Source organism: Alternaria ventricosa (assembly GCF_023758065.1).
Source record: "Alternaria ventricosa strain BMP 2768 chromosome Unknown scaffold_6, whole genome shotgun sequence".
NCBI classification, from domain to species: domain Eukaryota; kingdom Fungi; phylum Ascomycota; class Dothideomycetes; order Pleosporales; family Pleosporaceae; genus Alternaria; species Alternaria ventricosa.
The window spans coordinates 1,258,177-1,274,842 of NW_026055686.1; the positions used below are offsets into that span (position 1 = coordinate 1,258,177).

Sequence of the window (16,666 nt, forward strand, 5' to 3'; positions counted from 1 at the left end):
ACCACCACCGCCTCTTAAACTAGCATGCAGCCTTCTCTGCTCCAAGCATTGTGCTACTCCGATCATCAGTAAACAATTTGACCTTTACCGCTCTTGCCTGTCTCTTCTGAGCCGGCAAAGTGTCTTTAGTACCGAACCTCTCCTTAGTGTGATGATCCAAGCCGTGTAACAACGGCACAAGCGCACTGCTTTTCCACACTTGCGTACCAGACGTATGCGTCATCGTCATCGTCGCGAGCAAGAAGATCAGAGTGGCCACGACAGCCGCGATCGGTAAGACAGCAAAACCCCATCGGATGTGGACATAGGACTCTACCGTTATCGACTTGCCGTTCGTATCCACAGCGCCGTTGAAGCCGCGAAAAGCGGTTGTCATCGATACGGCCAAGTCGCTCATTAGCATATTGAGTCCATCAGCGTACTCGTAGTAGTTCCAGTAGAACGCGGTGACAATATCCGTGTCGAAGAAAGTCTCGCCTGATGAGATACCGACTGTGAGATTGACAACTACAGCACGGTCTGGGTCTGTGACGCTTCGGGTGAAATCGCTAGTCGTACGGGTGGCGGAGCCGTTGGTAAAGATTGCACTAAACCATCCGCGTATGCTCAAAAGCGCTTCCATGCCAAGCAAGTACGCAGTGTCATCGGACTTGCCAGTGATATAAACACCATAGTCGGCGGCAGGATCGGGGGAGCTCATGTCGATGACAGTGTGGTTGAGAACAGAGTGCGTGACATTCTCTTGGTGCGTACCGTTTGTGACCGATGCGGACAGCGTATTTGCACATGCTTGCAGGCTGCATTGTGATGCCCAAGGGTTCAGAGCGTTGGGTGTATCTTGAAGCTCTGTACCCATGAAGATGAGTCGGATTATCGTGGAGTGGGGCATGTCGCCATACGCCGACGGGATGAAGGATGTCATACTGAATACATCGGAGCTCGTGTTGACTAAAAGAACAGTGTAAGCAATAAGTACCCGCCAATTTACAATTTGCACATGCGAAACTTACGATGAGCTCCTTGTGGTACTTGCCATCCGCATGAGGACATGTTTGGCGATGCACCCAATTCAGGTGGACAGTAGCGCGTCATGAGTGGAGTGATGTCTGTGCACTCATGGCAAACAGCCAGCGTCTCGAAGGGTTCCCAGGTGCAAGTACCACTCTGGCACTTGAATGGTAGTGACGCAGCAGGTCTATTGTTCTCCGCGAACAAGCCGTTGTAGACTGCGGCTTTAAGTGGGAGAATTGGCACGAAACCCGCTAGAAACCTACGTCAACGGATGACATCGAAATGCGCTTGATGCTACTTACTCGTGCTGGTGTTACCCGGTAGCGCAGGGGTGAAGTTGAGGGCTCTAGGCATGATGGCGCCAAAGTCACTTTCCACGTTACGGATTTTGTAGGTTGCGATCTGCTGCGCGAAAGGTCCAAGGGCGAGACCTATAACAGCGACGATAGCGCCGAAGGACCCGAGAAATCTGATAAAGCATTCGTTAGTCATATGTCAACCATGTCCTGAGCTGAGAAACGTACCCTCCTCTAGCAGTCGCCAGCAGTTTGATAGAGCCCCACGAACCACGACTAGCGTCATCGAAGGCCTCCATGTCAGATAATGGAGCCGATGTCTGCTTGAAACGGATCCATTTCGCCTGTGATAATCCACTCGACAGGCAAACCGACATTGCAGCGTTTGCAAAAGTAGCCAACAGGGCAATGAGAGCGTTCAGAGTTATGCTGTAAGGCCAGTCTGGCAATGCGTGTCCATTGTATTTGGCTACCACGCCGACAATTGCGGCGACAGCACCCAGCCCGATTGCGACAGCCATGATCTCGAAAGCCCAAGACCGCGCACGGGACGCGCCAGCCTTGCTGTCAGACTTTGTGCTACATACCTCCGAAGAAGTCACGGCCGTGCTGTTGGTAGACGAACTCCAATGCGTTACATGCTTCTTGATAGAAGGTGATTTAACAGTCGAACGTGGACTCGTGGGGCTGAAATCGAAGTCTCGTATCTCATCATAGTTTTGCAGGGTGGACGAAGGCGGAGTGTAGTCCTCGTTGACCGGCGTCACTTCCACGTTGTGCTGTAATTTGGGTAGTTGCTGGTACGCCATCGCGAGGCTGAGGCTGAGGCTGGAGCAGGTAGTACCCGAAGATGAGCCCTAATTGCAGTGTTTCACAATGCGGCGAAATGCTCAGGTCTGAGTAACCTAGATATCTACGAATATATAAGGGATTCCCGCTTTGGTCAGCCGCTGTATAGTGCCGCTCCTTCCAAGCGTGATAAGCACAGACAACCCGCTCTCAAGAACTGGTAAGCTTATGCCGCCATGCCCACGTTTGGGGCTCAGCTCATACAGTGCCACATCGATGCAGCTTCGTGGTGCAGGCGTACTGGTTCTCATTCGCTAGTCACGCTGCAAAGATTACCTGCCACATGCGAGGCCCTTGTATTAGGCACTGATTGTCTTGGAAACAATGGAGGATGTTGGCGATAAGCAAGGTGGCGGCGCAGTGTGTTCATGGTAGATCGGCCAAGAGTACCTCGTGGAGCAAGCGTAGTATATGATCGGCAAGACCATGCAGAAGCTCTAGATTACATTCACCTCTCGGTATCCATACTCCGAGCCTGATCCGCATCGTTAGCAATCATTCTCGCTATATATAGAGAAGCTACTGCGACGCCCGCACTTTCCGCCCCATCCTCGGTCAACATAGCTTCATCCGGCGTTTGCGATCTTGGCAAGATATGCCGGCAGAAATGCGCTAGAGCACTAATTGATGATACATGGTATGCGAACAGGTCTTATCGCGCGGGGCTCGCGCAATGTCTAGGAAGGATTGCAGCGCATATCGTGGTGGAAAGGGCCTCCCTGGTGGCTTTCGAGAGGTGGGGCCGAACACCACCTGGACACTTGAGCCGGCTTGGCGCAGATATACGATCAGCACCAGCAGACAACCCATTCTGCACTTTTGTCGATGTATGCGACTATACAGAGTAGGTTAAGCTACACGGGTTCCAGTATGAGGTGTGGACGCAGAGCGATAGGGCGGCATGGCCGTGGACAGAGGTACCTAGGTATGATTGCATTGTCACAGCACGGCGAAGCTCAAAAGTCTTCGTCTTCGTCATCGAAGCTGTCCTCGGCTAAGGTGGCTGCGGCGTTCGTAGCATCCAGGTAGGCTTTGATATGCGCGATGGTTTGCTTCTGAGCCTTCCACCTTATGAGGTTCTGGCTCTCGCGATCCACGACTTCCTTGGACCAAGTCATCGGGTTGGGATCAACGTCATGATCGATTTCGATACGACCGAGGCTTAGATTTGGTAACCCGAGCAAGCTCTCCTGCCATTTCTTGAACTGCTCGTCGACCTCCGCCACTTCCCGGTGCATTATAGCTCTTTCCTCTTTCATTGTATACAATGCATCTCGTTCGCGAGATGACATTGAAGCTTCTCTTCGCAAGAGCATGAGGGCTTGAACGGCATTGCGCTCGGCAAGTTCTACATCTTCGTAGTCCCGGATAACGGTCATAGAAGAGTATTTGCCCCATAATGGGGTCATGTTGTCCATCTTCCAAATGTCTCTACCGTGCTTGTTGTTACGTGGATCCAGTTTCGAGCGATAGCGCTTGCGTCGCATGTCTCGAAGACTGTCCTCTAGATGGCTGTATGTGAATTCATCTTCTTCGGTGTCTTTAAGCAACAGGTTCAGAGCCCGCTCTTCTCGAAAGACATTCGTCAGCATACGCTTCCAATTCGTAACCCGGACAGTGATAGTGTCTTCGTCCTCGCGCTCCACCAGTTCAATATTCACTTCTTCATCGTCTGTCATGCCAAAATCGACGACCGTTGGGCCTACTTTGACACACCAGCGTAGCTGCCCGTACACCGAAGGTGGCTTTCGTAAATCAAGACATTGTACGGTATGGTGCCACCACGGATTGTCAGGTTCAATCTCTCCGACACTGCGGACAAACGTGTCGTACCAGGACTCGTTGATGCGAAAGTACGCATTTTGTCGATCCCATACGGCTTGGTTGCCCACGCGCTCGTCTAGACGTTCGAAAGTCGCGTTGACAAATGCCAAGTCCCAATAATCTTGCGCATTTAGTTGCTCCATGAGTTGACGTTCTTTCGGTCCGAGATAGCCGATCAACTCCACACGTTGGATGTGATAATAAAGCACAGACGTGTCAATCACTTCTTTGAAGGCTTTGCATACAAGCCGGTGATCCAAGATGTCCGCTGGGTCGGCGTTGTCAAGGACGGTCAAAAGGACTTCGGCAGGCAGAGTCGGTAGCTGAGATGGGGATGCTCTCTGGCTTGCTGCGAGGCTGCTCAAAAGTAACTCGTGGTCTCTGCCCTTCTCTGGTGGCTGAGATGTAGCTGGGTGATTGGACGGGTCGCTCTCGTTGTCTTCTTCGTCGTCATCGTCATCCAGGACCACACGACGCACTCTTTTGTGTGTTGTTGTGGGTGAAACATCGTCAGATCCCGAATCGGAGTCGTCCACAACTAACGGTCGTTTGCGAGGAGATATTTGAGGAGCTCCAACACTCTCCTTCTCGCTCTCGGACTCCTCACGAACAATCCGGCGATTCCGGGGGCTGACCATCTCGCATGTGATTCGCGTTGGCAGGCAGGGAGGGTTGAACGACGATGTGCACGAGTTCGGTGCAAACGATACTAGGATGATGTATTTCCAGTGGGATTGAGGGCCGTGGTGATAACACGTTGGTGTTGATGCAAGCAGGAGAGCATAAAGAGCAAGGTGGGCCAGCCCGAAGCCGGCGGGGACTGCTGCAGGAACCCGGCGGGTCCATCCAATCACGCACCGAATTGCCGGTGGTGACCGCCAGCGTCATCACTTTCCCTGTTTCTCCAAGGTCTGCGCGTTTGAGTTGTAGCGCTGGTCTATTCGAACTCGTCTCGTAATAATCCGGTAGCAATGGTTTTAAGGCGTACTTTGGCAGCAGTTGAGACATCCCGGAAGGCTCTCTTGGCACGCTAAAGCAGGCAAGGGCCGCTCAAATTAGGTAGCGCTGACGCCGACGCGCTGCTTCCCCAACAACACGCCAACTTCGACGTTGGCACGCGTCGCGACAAGTCAACTTCCTTCCTTTACGAGGCATGCTTATATCTAACATGCATGAGTGATACATCCACGCGACCACTCCAACAGCTGAGTGAACCATGCGAGGAGCTATCCAGAGCCAAGGCTTTCGATCCCGCGTCTCGTGCCACGGAAGCTGTCCTCAGATCAGTGGAGACCATCATCCGTAGCACATTCTCGCGACAAAATGGGAAACTTACGGACTTAGCACATACCTTGCGCAACGGCTCATTAAGGCCGTTCGATTCGGCTCAACTTTTCCTCTTACGAAGGGGGATGGAGTGGCCGGCAACTCCGAGTACACGTACGGGTGACTACATCGGGTCACAGTCGTTGTAATACCATCTCAACCTTCTTGGCTGATATCACAGATGTTTCCAGACACCATCGTATCGTCGCAAGGAAGACCGAATAGTCAACAAATGAACGCAAATCTGTCACAGGAAGAAGAGGTCAATGCATGCGTAGTAACATCGCCAGGTTGACAATTATCAGCAATGGGAACATCGCACTCGGGGGGACTTGCGATCGCCAAGAAAAGGTATCACTGTCACTTTTTTGTCAGGCACGGCCCTTGTTGGAGAGCAGCAGTGTAACTACGTGGCGGGCCTGGTCAATTTTACCATCTTCGTCAACTGTTCCGGTGAGCATCAATAGGGACCTGCTCGAGCTATAAAAGCTTCATGGTAGTGCGGTAAGAACCTTTGACTGCACAGGATAAAGACGCGTTATCCAGGCTTCTCACCTCTTCGAGCACTTTGCGACAGTACTGATAATGTCTTCTTCAAAGATCATAGCAGGATTGCTGATCTTGGCGATGTCGCCCTCCGCCATTTCGGTCTTCGTATCTCCAATTGCTGTCACGTCTACTCTTCCCGAGACCACTACAGTGTCTAACTCTATATCCTGGTCAAATGCCTCTACCGCGAGCTCGTTCACGGACCCTACACACGCGACGGAGAATCACTCCATCGCTAACACAACCCTGACTTCAATAAAGAGCCAGAAAGCAATCACCGAGACGTTTCCCTTGGAACAGGCTGACTCGACTACTCTATCAGGGTCGCCACAATGGACAAATGCTACTGTATCTGGCTATGTCAACACTAGCACTATCATTGGACATGCAAGCAGGAGCTCTATCTCGTCAGTATATTCCAGGAATGAAACACTAAGCCTCGTATCTTCGCCACCAGCTGTTACAGATACCAGCAGGTTGAATTCCGATCTGTCCAACACGCCTAGCTTGGAAACGCTCTTGACGACTAGAACCACACAGCAAGAAACATCAGGTTCATCGTCTACCGAATCACTGGTGCTCTCAGGAAGTGTGAACTCTACTACACTTAATGAGCACTCCTCTTCGGCTTCGTGGACGTCGCATGCTGGCGAGTCCACAATACCCACGACGTCCGCCACGCCCCGAACTACCATGACATCGATGCAAACCCCAATCGCACCTATCGTCTCATACACTATCGGTGGTCAGGTCTTCTCTACGATCATTACAGCTCCATTCGCAGCACCAACGCTAGTGATTATTACGACTGTAACCCTGGGGCAGACTGCAGTTCTGCAGTTTCTCTCCGGGGGCGCAATAGTCATACCTATGCCGATACGTATTTCAAATGCACCTACTATGCCGACATTGAACCCCACTGGTTTCGAGATATCTTCTGCATTGACGATAGCGTCACTGCGATGGATGGGTGTGGCGCTAGCTGTGCAAGACTGGAGCCAGAGTAGTACAGATTCAGCAAAGCAAACCGTGGTTGCAGAGGGTGTTAGCATGTTCATAGAAGAGATGGGCTCTCTCATGGGTCGAACATCCCCAGACGAGGAGGATGACCACGACCATCATGACAAGAAAGATGGCTCATGCGTACGGTCTAGCAGTGGGCTTCCGTTCATTGGGGATATCTTCAAAACGATTTCGTGCGTTGTTGGCATGGCGTCAGACATTAGTCATACGTTTGGTATGTTGATCAAGGGGGCAATGGACGTTCGTACAGCCATTTCGACATCCGCTGTCCAAATGGCGGCTATTGTTGATGTGATCAAGTTTATGGCGAATCCATCCTTGAACACACCACCAGTCACCCCACCACTTTCGCTTCCTTCTACAAGCAATGGGCCACATGCTACTGAGTCTGCACACGCATCCACCTCAATGCCGCTATCAAACTCCGAAATCTCGACCGATACTTCCCGTTCCAGCACTTCGGTATCATCTAGTGTCTCTAGCTCCATGGCTTGTGCTGTGCCAACTTCAGTTATCGGTGCTGTTTCAGGGGAATCGTATGCTAAGAAGTCCTTCTGTCCTCGATTCCAGCCATGCGGTATTTCCTGTAAGACATGCCTCCAGGATATCTATGTGGACAGTATGGAAGGATCTGGCGGAGGTATGGCCGATGTCGCATACAACAGATCGGATACCCTCGACTCAGCGATTTTGGCACAGCTCGATCGTCCGGAGAGCACTACCGAAGAAGGCATCAACGCTTTTATGCGTTCCAGATTTGCTGATGCAAAGCATGCGTTGGAAACAAATAACGAAGAGCGAGTCTTCGTTCCCCATGGCCACACGGGCACGGAGATTGGGAAAGGAGTTCCGTCTGCGCTATTTCGCACATACGACCACGCAAAAATGGTACTGGGTTTGGTAAATCTGTACGGGTGCACGTCTGTGTTGGTCGTGTCAAAATCTGCAATATGGTGGTCCCATTTTTGGGAGCTTCCTGGCTTTCTAGCCTTGTATGATGAGGAATCCCCGAGTGATGGATGGTACAACACCTGGGATGAACCATTAGAGGATGAGGAAGAAGGCAACCCGAGTATCTTTCGAACCTACGTGCTCGACGTTTTGGAGTCAACGAACAGCTGCTATATGGACGAGGAGCCCAAGAGCTTTTTGAGTCTAGCATGCCACGTCGACAAAGCCTTCGCGGAAGGCGAAGAGCCGCGAGTCATCGTTATCACCCCTACGTCTTCATACGGTTCGGAGCTGGCGTACCCGAATCATATCAACGCCATCCGAAGCGTCCTGAGAGACAACGTTTTCAAAGACGTTAGTGAATATGATGATAACCATGTGGTAGTTGTGGCATACGAACGCGGACTGAGTGATCCAAACGCGATCCCACCCCATGAAGGAGGCGACCCAGAAAAGTATCTATGGCTGAATGGCAAATACATGCTACAGTTCGATCCACAACACGAGCCAGGCAGGGCTGCATTGGAGTTATGGGCCGAACAGAGTTCGCAGCCCGTTTTCTCTACTCAATGGTCATTCTCACAGACTGTGAGCATCACAACTACAAGCCCACCGACAACTACACCGAGCAACGTTTATACAACAGACTCGTCTTCTTTCACAACGATCGCGACTCCACTAGCTTCAGGTGTACCGAGACCCGGTATCAGTGGGATCCCAGGGTGCGCCTACGTGATTGCACAGAATGGACAACGCTGTGTCGAGGACTATTGCAACTGCGGAGGTACCGTGGCACCCTTGTTGACCATGACCGTGAGCGGTACCCTAGAGCTCAACTGCGAATACTCAACTCAGCCAAGCTGGAACCGCTGTCCAGGCGACCCCACGGCGTCGCCAAAGTCTACGTCTGCGTCGCTTACCACACCGTCTCCAACGCCTAGTCCACTTTATGAACAGGGTATCTGCAGGCTGCATATCAAGGAGTCAACTAGAAGGCGCGGGCCGGTTGAGTTGAGTCTGGCTGTGTTCGACAACAACAGCCATGCTGAACTTTCTTACAGTCATTACGGTGCTGTGCGTTTCGGCGATACTGCCGTGATCGAAGGCAGTAAAACGATATTAGGCTATCCAATTGAGGTCCACTTGGGCAAACTGGCATGGTATGAGAATGTGTATGACTCTCTTGATATAGTCATCACTTTTGGCGATGTCGCGACCGTGTCCTTCAAAGATCAGGATGCATCGAAGTACCCGCACTGCAACGTTGGAGGGTGGGATAAGGGCGGTTTTTTGAGTCGCAAAGTGCCCGTAAGTTCATCAACGTGATCTCGTGCATGAGTTGAATGCGAAAGTATACTAATTGTGTGTAGAATCGTCAAGCAGACTGCTTCTGGGCGTGTTGAGCGGCGGAGTTGATCGATCAGGTGGGGCTCGTAGATGCACGGCGCGTGAGCGCGCGGAGGATTAGGCTCATGTAGTCGTAGTCGTAGTCACCGAAGCGTAGTTTCCGTTTCGAAGACGATTAATGATGAAGTTTGTGGTCGTGAAGTGTTCCATGACTGAGACGTGGGTGAAGGCGCCAGTCGCGTGCTGTTTCCGGCAATAAGAGTGACAGGGATGGTGGGTGCGGCGAGAAGCCGCGGCCTCCGTCACGACGCGCGGGAGGGCTGCTTGTGTACGTATCTGTCCAGTTGGCAGCCCATCATCGCGCAACTGCGTCTCGCAACCTAGAATTTGTTGCATTCCCCTGCATTGTTTCCCAGCTATTTCTACGCTCTCACTGCAACGTTCGCGCGCCGGTCACGCCTACGCCACCACGGCGCATCGACTGTTTCAGACTGCCAAGCGTCATCGGGGCTGCCATTGCATAGCTTCGAGGCTGTGATTGTTCCTGCAGCCAGCTGTTCTTTCGCTTTGCGCATTCACCAGACCCCATCACACACGTTTACGCTCGCCTCTATGCAACCATGAAATACAACAAGGGCTTCCTGCTGCCCGCCCTGCTGGCACTAGCATCCACCGCCGCCGCGAAGAAAGAGGACCCGCTCGTTGTGGTGTCGCCATTCAAGAATGACCTCGTCAACCTCATGTACTTTGACGATTCCGGCGTTGCCTTACTCCAGGAACTCGAGACGGGGAGCATCTGGCGGTCGCAAGATGCCGGCAAGGGCTGGGGCAAGATTGACGAGCTGCGCGGACTGGGCATAATCAAGAGTCCGTATGACAACAAGGTCGCGCTGGTCTTGGGCGAGAAGAAGCATTGGATCACGTACGACCGGGGAGACAACTGGGATGCCTTTGAGACGGAGCTCCCGCCTTCGCCCCAGGTACCCGTCAACTGGCACGCGCAGGACAACAAGAAGATCATGATCCACGAGATTGAGAACTGCTTCACTGCGCCATGTCTTGGACGAGTATGTCTTCTATACGGTTTGTAGCAATTCAGCGACTGACCCATCCCAGACATACTACACAACCGATGGCTTCAAAACAGAGCCCAAGGTCCTCGTGGACGACCGCCGCATGTGCCAGTGGGCCAAGGGCGCCGAGCGCTTCCTCGAAGGCAAGGACAAGCACGACGACCGGATACTGTGCATTACAAGAGGCAAATACTCGGACAGGTCAAAGGACTTCAGGCTTCTGATATCCGACGAGTGAGTGGCGACGGGCCAGAACCACAGGCATTAGCTAACAGGCGCAGTTACTTCAAGAATGAGGAGGAGCCCGTCATGTCCTCAGGCCGGACCGTCCAGGGCATGGCCAACATGGCTGCTGTCAAGGGCTACATCGTCGCCGCCGCCAAAGCCGAGCACTCGAGCGAACTCGCCCTCTACGTAACCCAGGACACCGAGACATGGCATCATGCCCAGTTTGGCGACCACAAGATTGAGGAAAACGCATACACCATCCTCGAATCAACCAACTACAGCATACAGGTCGACGTCACGACGTCCAAGTTCGTCGACATGGGCAACCTCTACACAAGTAATTCAAACGGAACCCACTTCACCAAAAACGTCGAGCACACGAACCGCAACGAGGGTGGCTACGTCGACTTCGAGAAGATCGCCAACATACAGGGTGTCGTTCTGGTCAACACTGTGGATAACTGGAAGGAGGTGGAAAGGTCAGGCCGGGGCAAGAAGCTCAAGTCGCGCATCAGTTTCGATGACGGCAGGTCGTTCGAGAAGCTCACAGTCAAGGGCAAGGACACGGAGTTGCACCTGCACTCTGTAACCAACCTGCACAACAGCGGGAGGGTCTTTTCGAGCCCAGCACCCGGTATCGTAATGGGCGTTGGCAACACTGGAGACTACCTGGGCAAGTACACCGACGGCGATCTTTACGTCTCCGACGATGCGGGTCTCACTTGGGAGTTGGCACTTGAGGAGGCGCACAAGTACGAGTTCGGCGACCAGGGCTCCGTTCTAGTAGCCGTATTTGACGAGGGCGACACCGACGAGATCAGGTACTCGTTCAAGCACGGACGAAAGGATACCTGGCAGAAGATCAAGCTTGACTACAAGATCCGCGCACGCGAACTCACGACCCTACCTGACTCGACGAGCTTGAAGTTCATGCTCTACGCATCCAGGAAGAAGAAGGAAGGTGGCGGCCGAGAACATGTCATTATCCACCTCGACTTTACTGATATGCTGAAGAAGTGCGGCGACAGCGACTTCGACGACGAATGGTCCGTGCGTAAAGATGCGGACGGTGATCCAAGCTGTGTCATGGGCCACAAGCAGTTATTCCGCAGGCGCAAGTGGGACGCTGAATGCTTCGTTGGCGAGGTCTTCAAGGACCCTACACCAAGCTTCAAGCCATGCGATTGTGACAAGTACAGGGACTACGAATGCGATTTCGGTTTCACGCCCACTGGAGAAGGCAAGGAGAAGAAGTGCGAGCCTGACAACACATTCCGCCTACCGAGCGGCGCTTGTGAGGGTGACGCGAAGACATACAAGGGTAGCTCGGGATGGAGGAAGATACCTGGCGATCAATGCAAGGGCGAAACGGATAGAGACAAGGAAGTTGAGCGCGAATGCGACGACGCAGAGAAGCCACCACCAAAGAGCGACAAGATTACCAGCGAGATCACCAGGTTCAAGGGAGGCGAATTCTTGGAGCAATACTACCTCGAGGGTAACACCCAGAGTGACCCTGAGGGTAATGACCGGGACAAGGACGAAACAGTCGTTATGTTGACCGACGAGCGCACGGCTTACATCACTCACGACCATGGAAAGAAGTGGAAGAAGGCCGTCGATGATGAGGTCGTTCGGATCTATCCTCATCAGTACGATAACAACAGGGTCTACTTCCTAACCGCGGGCAAGAAGTTTTACTACTCTACAGATCGTGGACGTCATGACAGCATCCGCTCTCACCAGGCACCCGTTATGCCCAACAAGGAAAGGCTGCAGATCATGCAGTTCCATCCCAAACAGCAGGATTGGATCATCTGGATGGGCGGAAAGAACTGCGACAAGCTTGGTGACAAAGACTGTCACACAGTAGCCTACGTCTCACAGAAGAATGGTGAAGAGGAAAGCTGGGACCCGCTGGTACCTTATGTCAAGAAGTGTGCCTTCGTATGGCGCGAGGCAGGTCGAAGCGTCAAGGAGGAGCAGGTATTCTGCGAGCAACACACAAACGAGGAGATGAGCGCTCCGCTTGAACTCATCTCCAGCGAAGACTGGTTCAAGAAGAAGGATGTCAAGTTCAAGTCTGTTGTAGAATTCGCGACCATGTCCGAGTTCATCGTTGTCGCAACAAAAGCCGATGATGGCACCCTCCACCTGGATGCCAGTCTCGACGCCAACACCTTCGCCGATGCCAAGTTCCCTCCCAAGTTCTTCGACGTCCACCAGACTGCCTATACAGTTCTCGACAGCTCTACTCATGCAGTCTTCCTCCACGTGACGGTCAATCCAGCACAGGATCAGGAGTATGGCTCTATCATCAAGAGCAACAGCAACGGCACGTCTTACGTGATGAGCCTGAGCGCCGTCAACCGCAACACAGAAGGCTATGTCGATTTTGAGAAGATGCAAGGTCTTGAGGGAGTTGCTGTCGCCAATGTTATTGTCAACGTCGATGAGGTCAACAAGGGATCCAAGAAGAAGAAGCAAAGTCGCATCACACACAACGACGGCGCGGACTGGGAGGCTCTGCAAGCACCCGAGAAGGACTCGGAAGGCAAGGCGTATGACTGCGACGTTTCGGATAAGAACAAGTGCGGTCTGCACATCCATGGATACACCGAACGCGCCGATGCTCGGGAGATGTACTCTTCCCCGACAGCAGTTGGGTTGATGCTTGCTGTCGGTAATGTTGGCTCAGAGCTGACCACCTTTGGCGAAGCCAATACGTTCATGACGACCGACGCAGGCATTACCTGGACAGAGATAAAGAAGGGCACCTACGCCTGGGAGTTTGGCGACCAAGGTTCCGTTATCGTCATTGTCCGCCGTGGAGAAGATACCGATCACGTCTACTACTCGCTTGACAGCGGTGCCAAGTGGAACTTATACCAGTTCTCTGATCACAAGATGCGCGTCGAAGCCATTACCACTGTGCCCAGCGACACTTCTCTAAACTTCCTCCTTTGGGGTAAGGATAGCAAGGAACTTGTTGCTGTCAACCTTGACTTCTCCGGTCTACCAGAGTTCAGCAAGCCTTGCGAGCTCGACGAAAAGCATCCCACAAGCGGTGATTATGATCTCTGGACCCCACAACATCCTCTACAGCAAGAGGAGCCACAATGTCTTTTCGGCCATGTAGCGCAATACCACCGCAAGAAGAGGGACGCCAAATGCAGGAACGGCCAGCGTATCGACAAAATGCACGACATTGCCCGAAACTGTTCCTGCACCAGGCGGGACTTTGAATGGTAACATCACTTCCCACCTTGACTAGCGACATATGTTAACCTCCAACAGTGCATACAACTACGAACGCGACGCGAGCGGCGACTGCAAGCCCGTTGCCGGTGTCGAACTCCCCGAAGCCTCGGCTGTATGCAAAGACAAGAACGTAAAAGAGTACTACACCGACGTCCGATTCCGCAAGATTCCCCTCTCTACCTGCGAAGGCGGCCGAGAGCTCGACAAGACGGGTGACGTGCAGCCTTGCCCTGGCTTCGAAGAGGACTTCCAGAAGAAGCACGGCATCGGTGGCTTCTCGCTCTTCCTGGCTATCGTCCTTCCTTTTGCTGCCGCAGGTGGTATCGGATATTATGTGTGGAAGCACTGGGACGGCAAGTTCGGTCGCATTCGCCTCGGCGATGGCAATGGAGGTGGAGCGTTCGACTCGGACCAACCATGGGTCAAGTATCCCATTGTCGCTGTATCAGGCCTTGTGGCTGTCGTCAGTGCGCTGCCGCTGCTTGTAGGCAGTGTGTGGCGATGGGCGGCAGGCAGAATGGGTGGCGGAGGTGGCTATGGAGGATACGGCCGGACGTATACTTCTAGAAGCAGTTTTGCGCGTGGCAGGGGTGACTACGCGGTTGTCGATCCCGACGAAGGAGAGCTGCTGGGCGATGAGAGTGACGAGGATGTATAGAGGTCCTGTTATTAGATGATTAAGATGGACATGGGAGACTTGGTATTGGCCATGGTCATGGTTATGCTAGTTGGTTGAAACGATGGGTTTGGGGAGGTGCAGGGTATGATGGGATCGAGTTTGTACATTCTTTGTATCAATCGAGCTGTTTGATGGCTATGTAAATGTAACGCGATATTCTCTTTCTGAATGAACTACGCATGTTGCAGTGCCGACTGAAGACTGCGCATAGCCTCCTGCACAGGCAGAGCTGCATACCCTGCTTTGGCGGGTTCACGGGTGGCTAAAGCTTATCGCTTTCGCGTCTGTCAAGATGCTGTGCGTCATGAAGAGAGTTTAGTGTGCATCGCGTAGAATTCTCTACCCCAGCCGTTGGGCAGATAGAGTAACGGTACGGTCTTCCGTCGTGCATCGACAATCTAAAGTCCGACATAGAGCGACCCCAACCACGATCATGCTGCTCCACAGTAAAGATCGGAAAATTTGACATTCCCTACTTGTGTTCGCTAAAACTCCACATGGTTTCTGCATCGTTGGCTGAGGTAGATTGCATCCTGTAGATCTCCATCTAGTGGCGCGATGGAAACTTCCCCATCCATCTCCAAGCGAGGGATTGGTAGTGTGGTTTCAAGCGCCGCGCCTAATCCCGACTTGTGTGGCCATGATTCGAAGACCAAGCCACGATGCGGCGCACATAGATTGAGGGTCTCAGTGGTCGTCGTCCTGCGACCAGGGCATCCAAACCAATCTGCTGGGCCTTGCTAGACGGGATGCGCAATTGTTGTCGATGGGCCAAAAGTAGGCCGTTGATCAAACATTGTCATCTTGTTTGTTTCTGACAGCTTTATGCCTCTTTCTTTGACAGGTGAAACTGCTCTTCACAGGTCATGGTTGTTTATGCCGCAGTTCTTGTTGTTCAGGCTGAAGTCGTCTTGTAATTGGTGGTGCGTGAGTGGTGTTTCTTATGCGTGCTATATCTGACATCTCGAAACAGACCCTCGGGTGGTACGAGTCGAGGACGAAACGTTGGGGAACTGGAAGCTGTGTTCAAGGCACTACGGCAAGGGCGCACATCGTGACAACGCTTCTGCCAGTACTCGGGGTGTGTGGCTACTGCATCGGATGTAGTTATGCACACAGATGCAGTACGATGTGCACAGTGTAGGGTCGTTTGTTCCCAGTCACCGGGTATGTAACGCCATCAGTTCGTACGAATCCCCTTAATAAACATTGAAACGCCCCGTTCGGATTTGTGGCTCTGGGTGTTTAGTTTCCGGGTGGTGGACGGCTTGACACATTGCGGAGAGAGACCATTGTGTCGCGTCAAACTATGCACTCTCCACGGTGGCGACTGGATGGAGAGAGAGAAAGCCGTTGCGGTGCCGAGTGGCTCAGGCATTGACGCGTTCATAGGACGCCACAGCTCTGCCAGCGGTCGTGCATGATCTTTGGACGCGCAGACGGGCCCCTTGGCCGTGCGGACTGTTGTCTGGATTTTCTTGCGTTGAGTGCAGGTTCATGCATCAGGTGGGGATTGGCCCTGGGCGCTTGCCTGGTTTGGGTTGTGACGCAGGCCCACGCTGTTTCAGAAGCGGACAGCCAATCAAGCTCGAGACGGCTAAGGCTGCTCCTTCCCTCTGTGTCAGTCAAACTACCAACGCGGCAGGGGCGAGTGTTTGCATTCAATTTCCGCATCTCCCATTTCAGCAACTCGAAAGCCCGGGAACGGTATTGTGCGACCAACAACGGATTGGTGCACCCAAATATACGAATGTTGGCCGTGCAATACAATGTTGGCTATTGGCCAGTCGTCGCTCTACCACGAACAATCTCCCGAGGCGCCCCAATCGTGCGTCGAGGGTCCCTAGGGCCCGCTCTACCCCTGGTTAGCGATTTGATGCAGACCGTCGCGGCTTGGCTACCGGCGCGCAGTAGTGAATTGGGCCTGGTAGCTCGCGGGAACAAGCCCACAGCCAAGCCGTTTCACATGCGGAGGCTCCAACGATGAGCTTGGTGGTTATGGCCTGGACACTTGCGAAGCGAGTACATGAGGCCGTCTCGTCCGCCTGGGCAGGTTCCCATCACTCCTTCCCAACGGTCTTGGTCCTTCTTTGCTCCTACAACCCCACATTCACTTTCCATTCATTAGGAGTGCTCTGTCTCTCTCTTCAACACTCACTTTTTTCGTCCCTCACTCACTTTGCTTCCCTTCACCACCCTCCCTTTCTTCTTTTCGCGTGCTGGCACGTCTTGGCCGATACGCCTTCCTC

General features: G+C 52.9%; 3 protein-coding genes across 3 annotated transcripts; 1 reads left to right on the forward strand and 2 right to left on the reverse strand.

Annotated features, from left to right (window-relative positions):
- Window positions 1-19: 19 nt before the first annotated feature.
- Window positions 20-2,116, reverse strand: J4E93_004510 (uncharacterized protein; the record flags this gene model as incomplete). Its single annotated transcript, XM_049342438.1, has 4 exons — window positions 20-948; window positions 1,011-1,262; window positions 1,314-1,480; window positions 1,536-2,116. 4 exons carry the CDS (start codon window positions 2,114-2,116, stop codon window positions 20-22), a joined length of 1,929 nt encoding a protein of 642 aa, XP_049200590.1.
- Window positions 2,117-3,112: 996 nt separating this feature from the next.
- Window positions 3,113-4,618, reverse strand: J4E93_004511 (uncharacterized protein; the record flags this gene model as incomplete). Its single annotated transcript, XM_049342439.1, has 1 exon — window positions 3,113-4,618. The coding sequence occupies one exon, from the start codon at window positions 4,616-4,618 to the stop codon at window positions 3,113-3,115; it is 1,506 nt and encodes a 501-aa protein (XP_049200591.1).
- A 5,178-nt stretch (window positions 4,619-9,796) lies between these two features.
- VPS10 (vacuolar protein sorting/targeting protein PEP1) lies at window positions 9,797-14,396 on the forward strand (the record flags this gene model as incomplete). The annotated part of the gene is made up of 4 exons (XM_049342440.1): window positions 9,797-10,243; window positions 10,293-10,483; window positions 10,531-13,725; window positions 13,775-14,396. The coding sequence occupies 4 exons, from the start codon at window positions 9,797-9,799 to the stop codon at window positions 14,394-14,396; spliced, it is 4,455 nt and encodes a 1,484-aa protein (XP_049200592.1).
- Window positions 14,397-16,666: the final 2,270 nt, after the last annotated feature.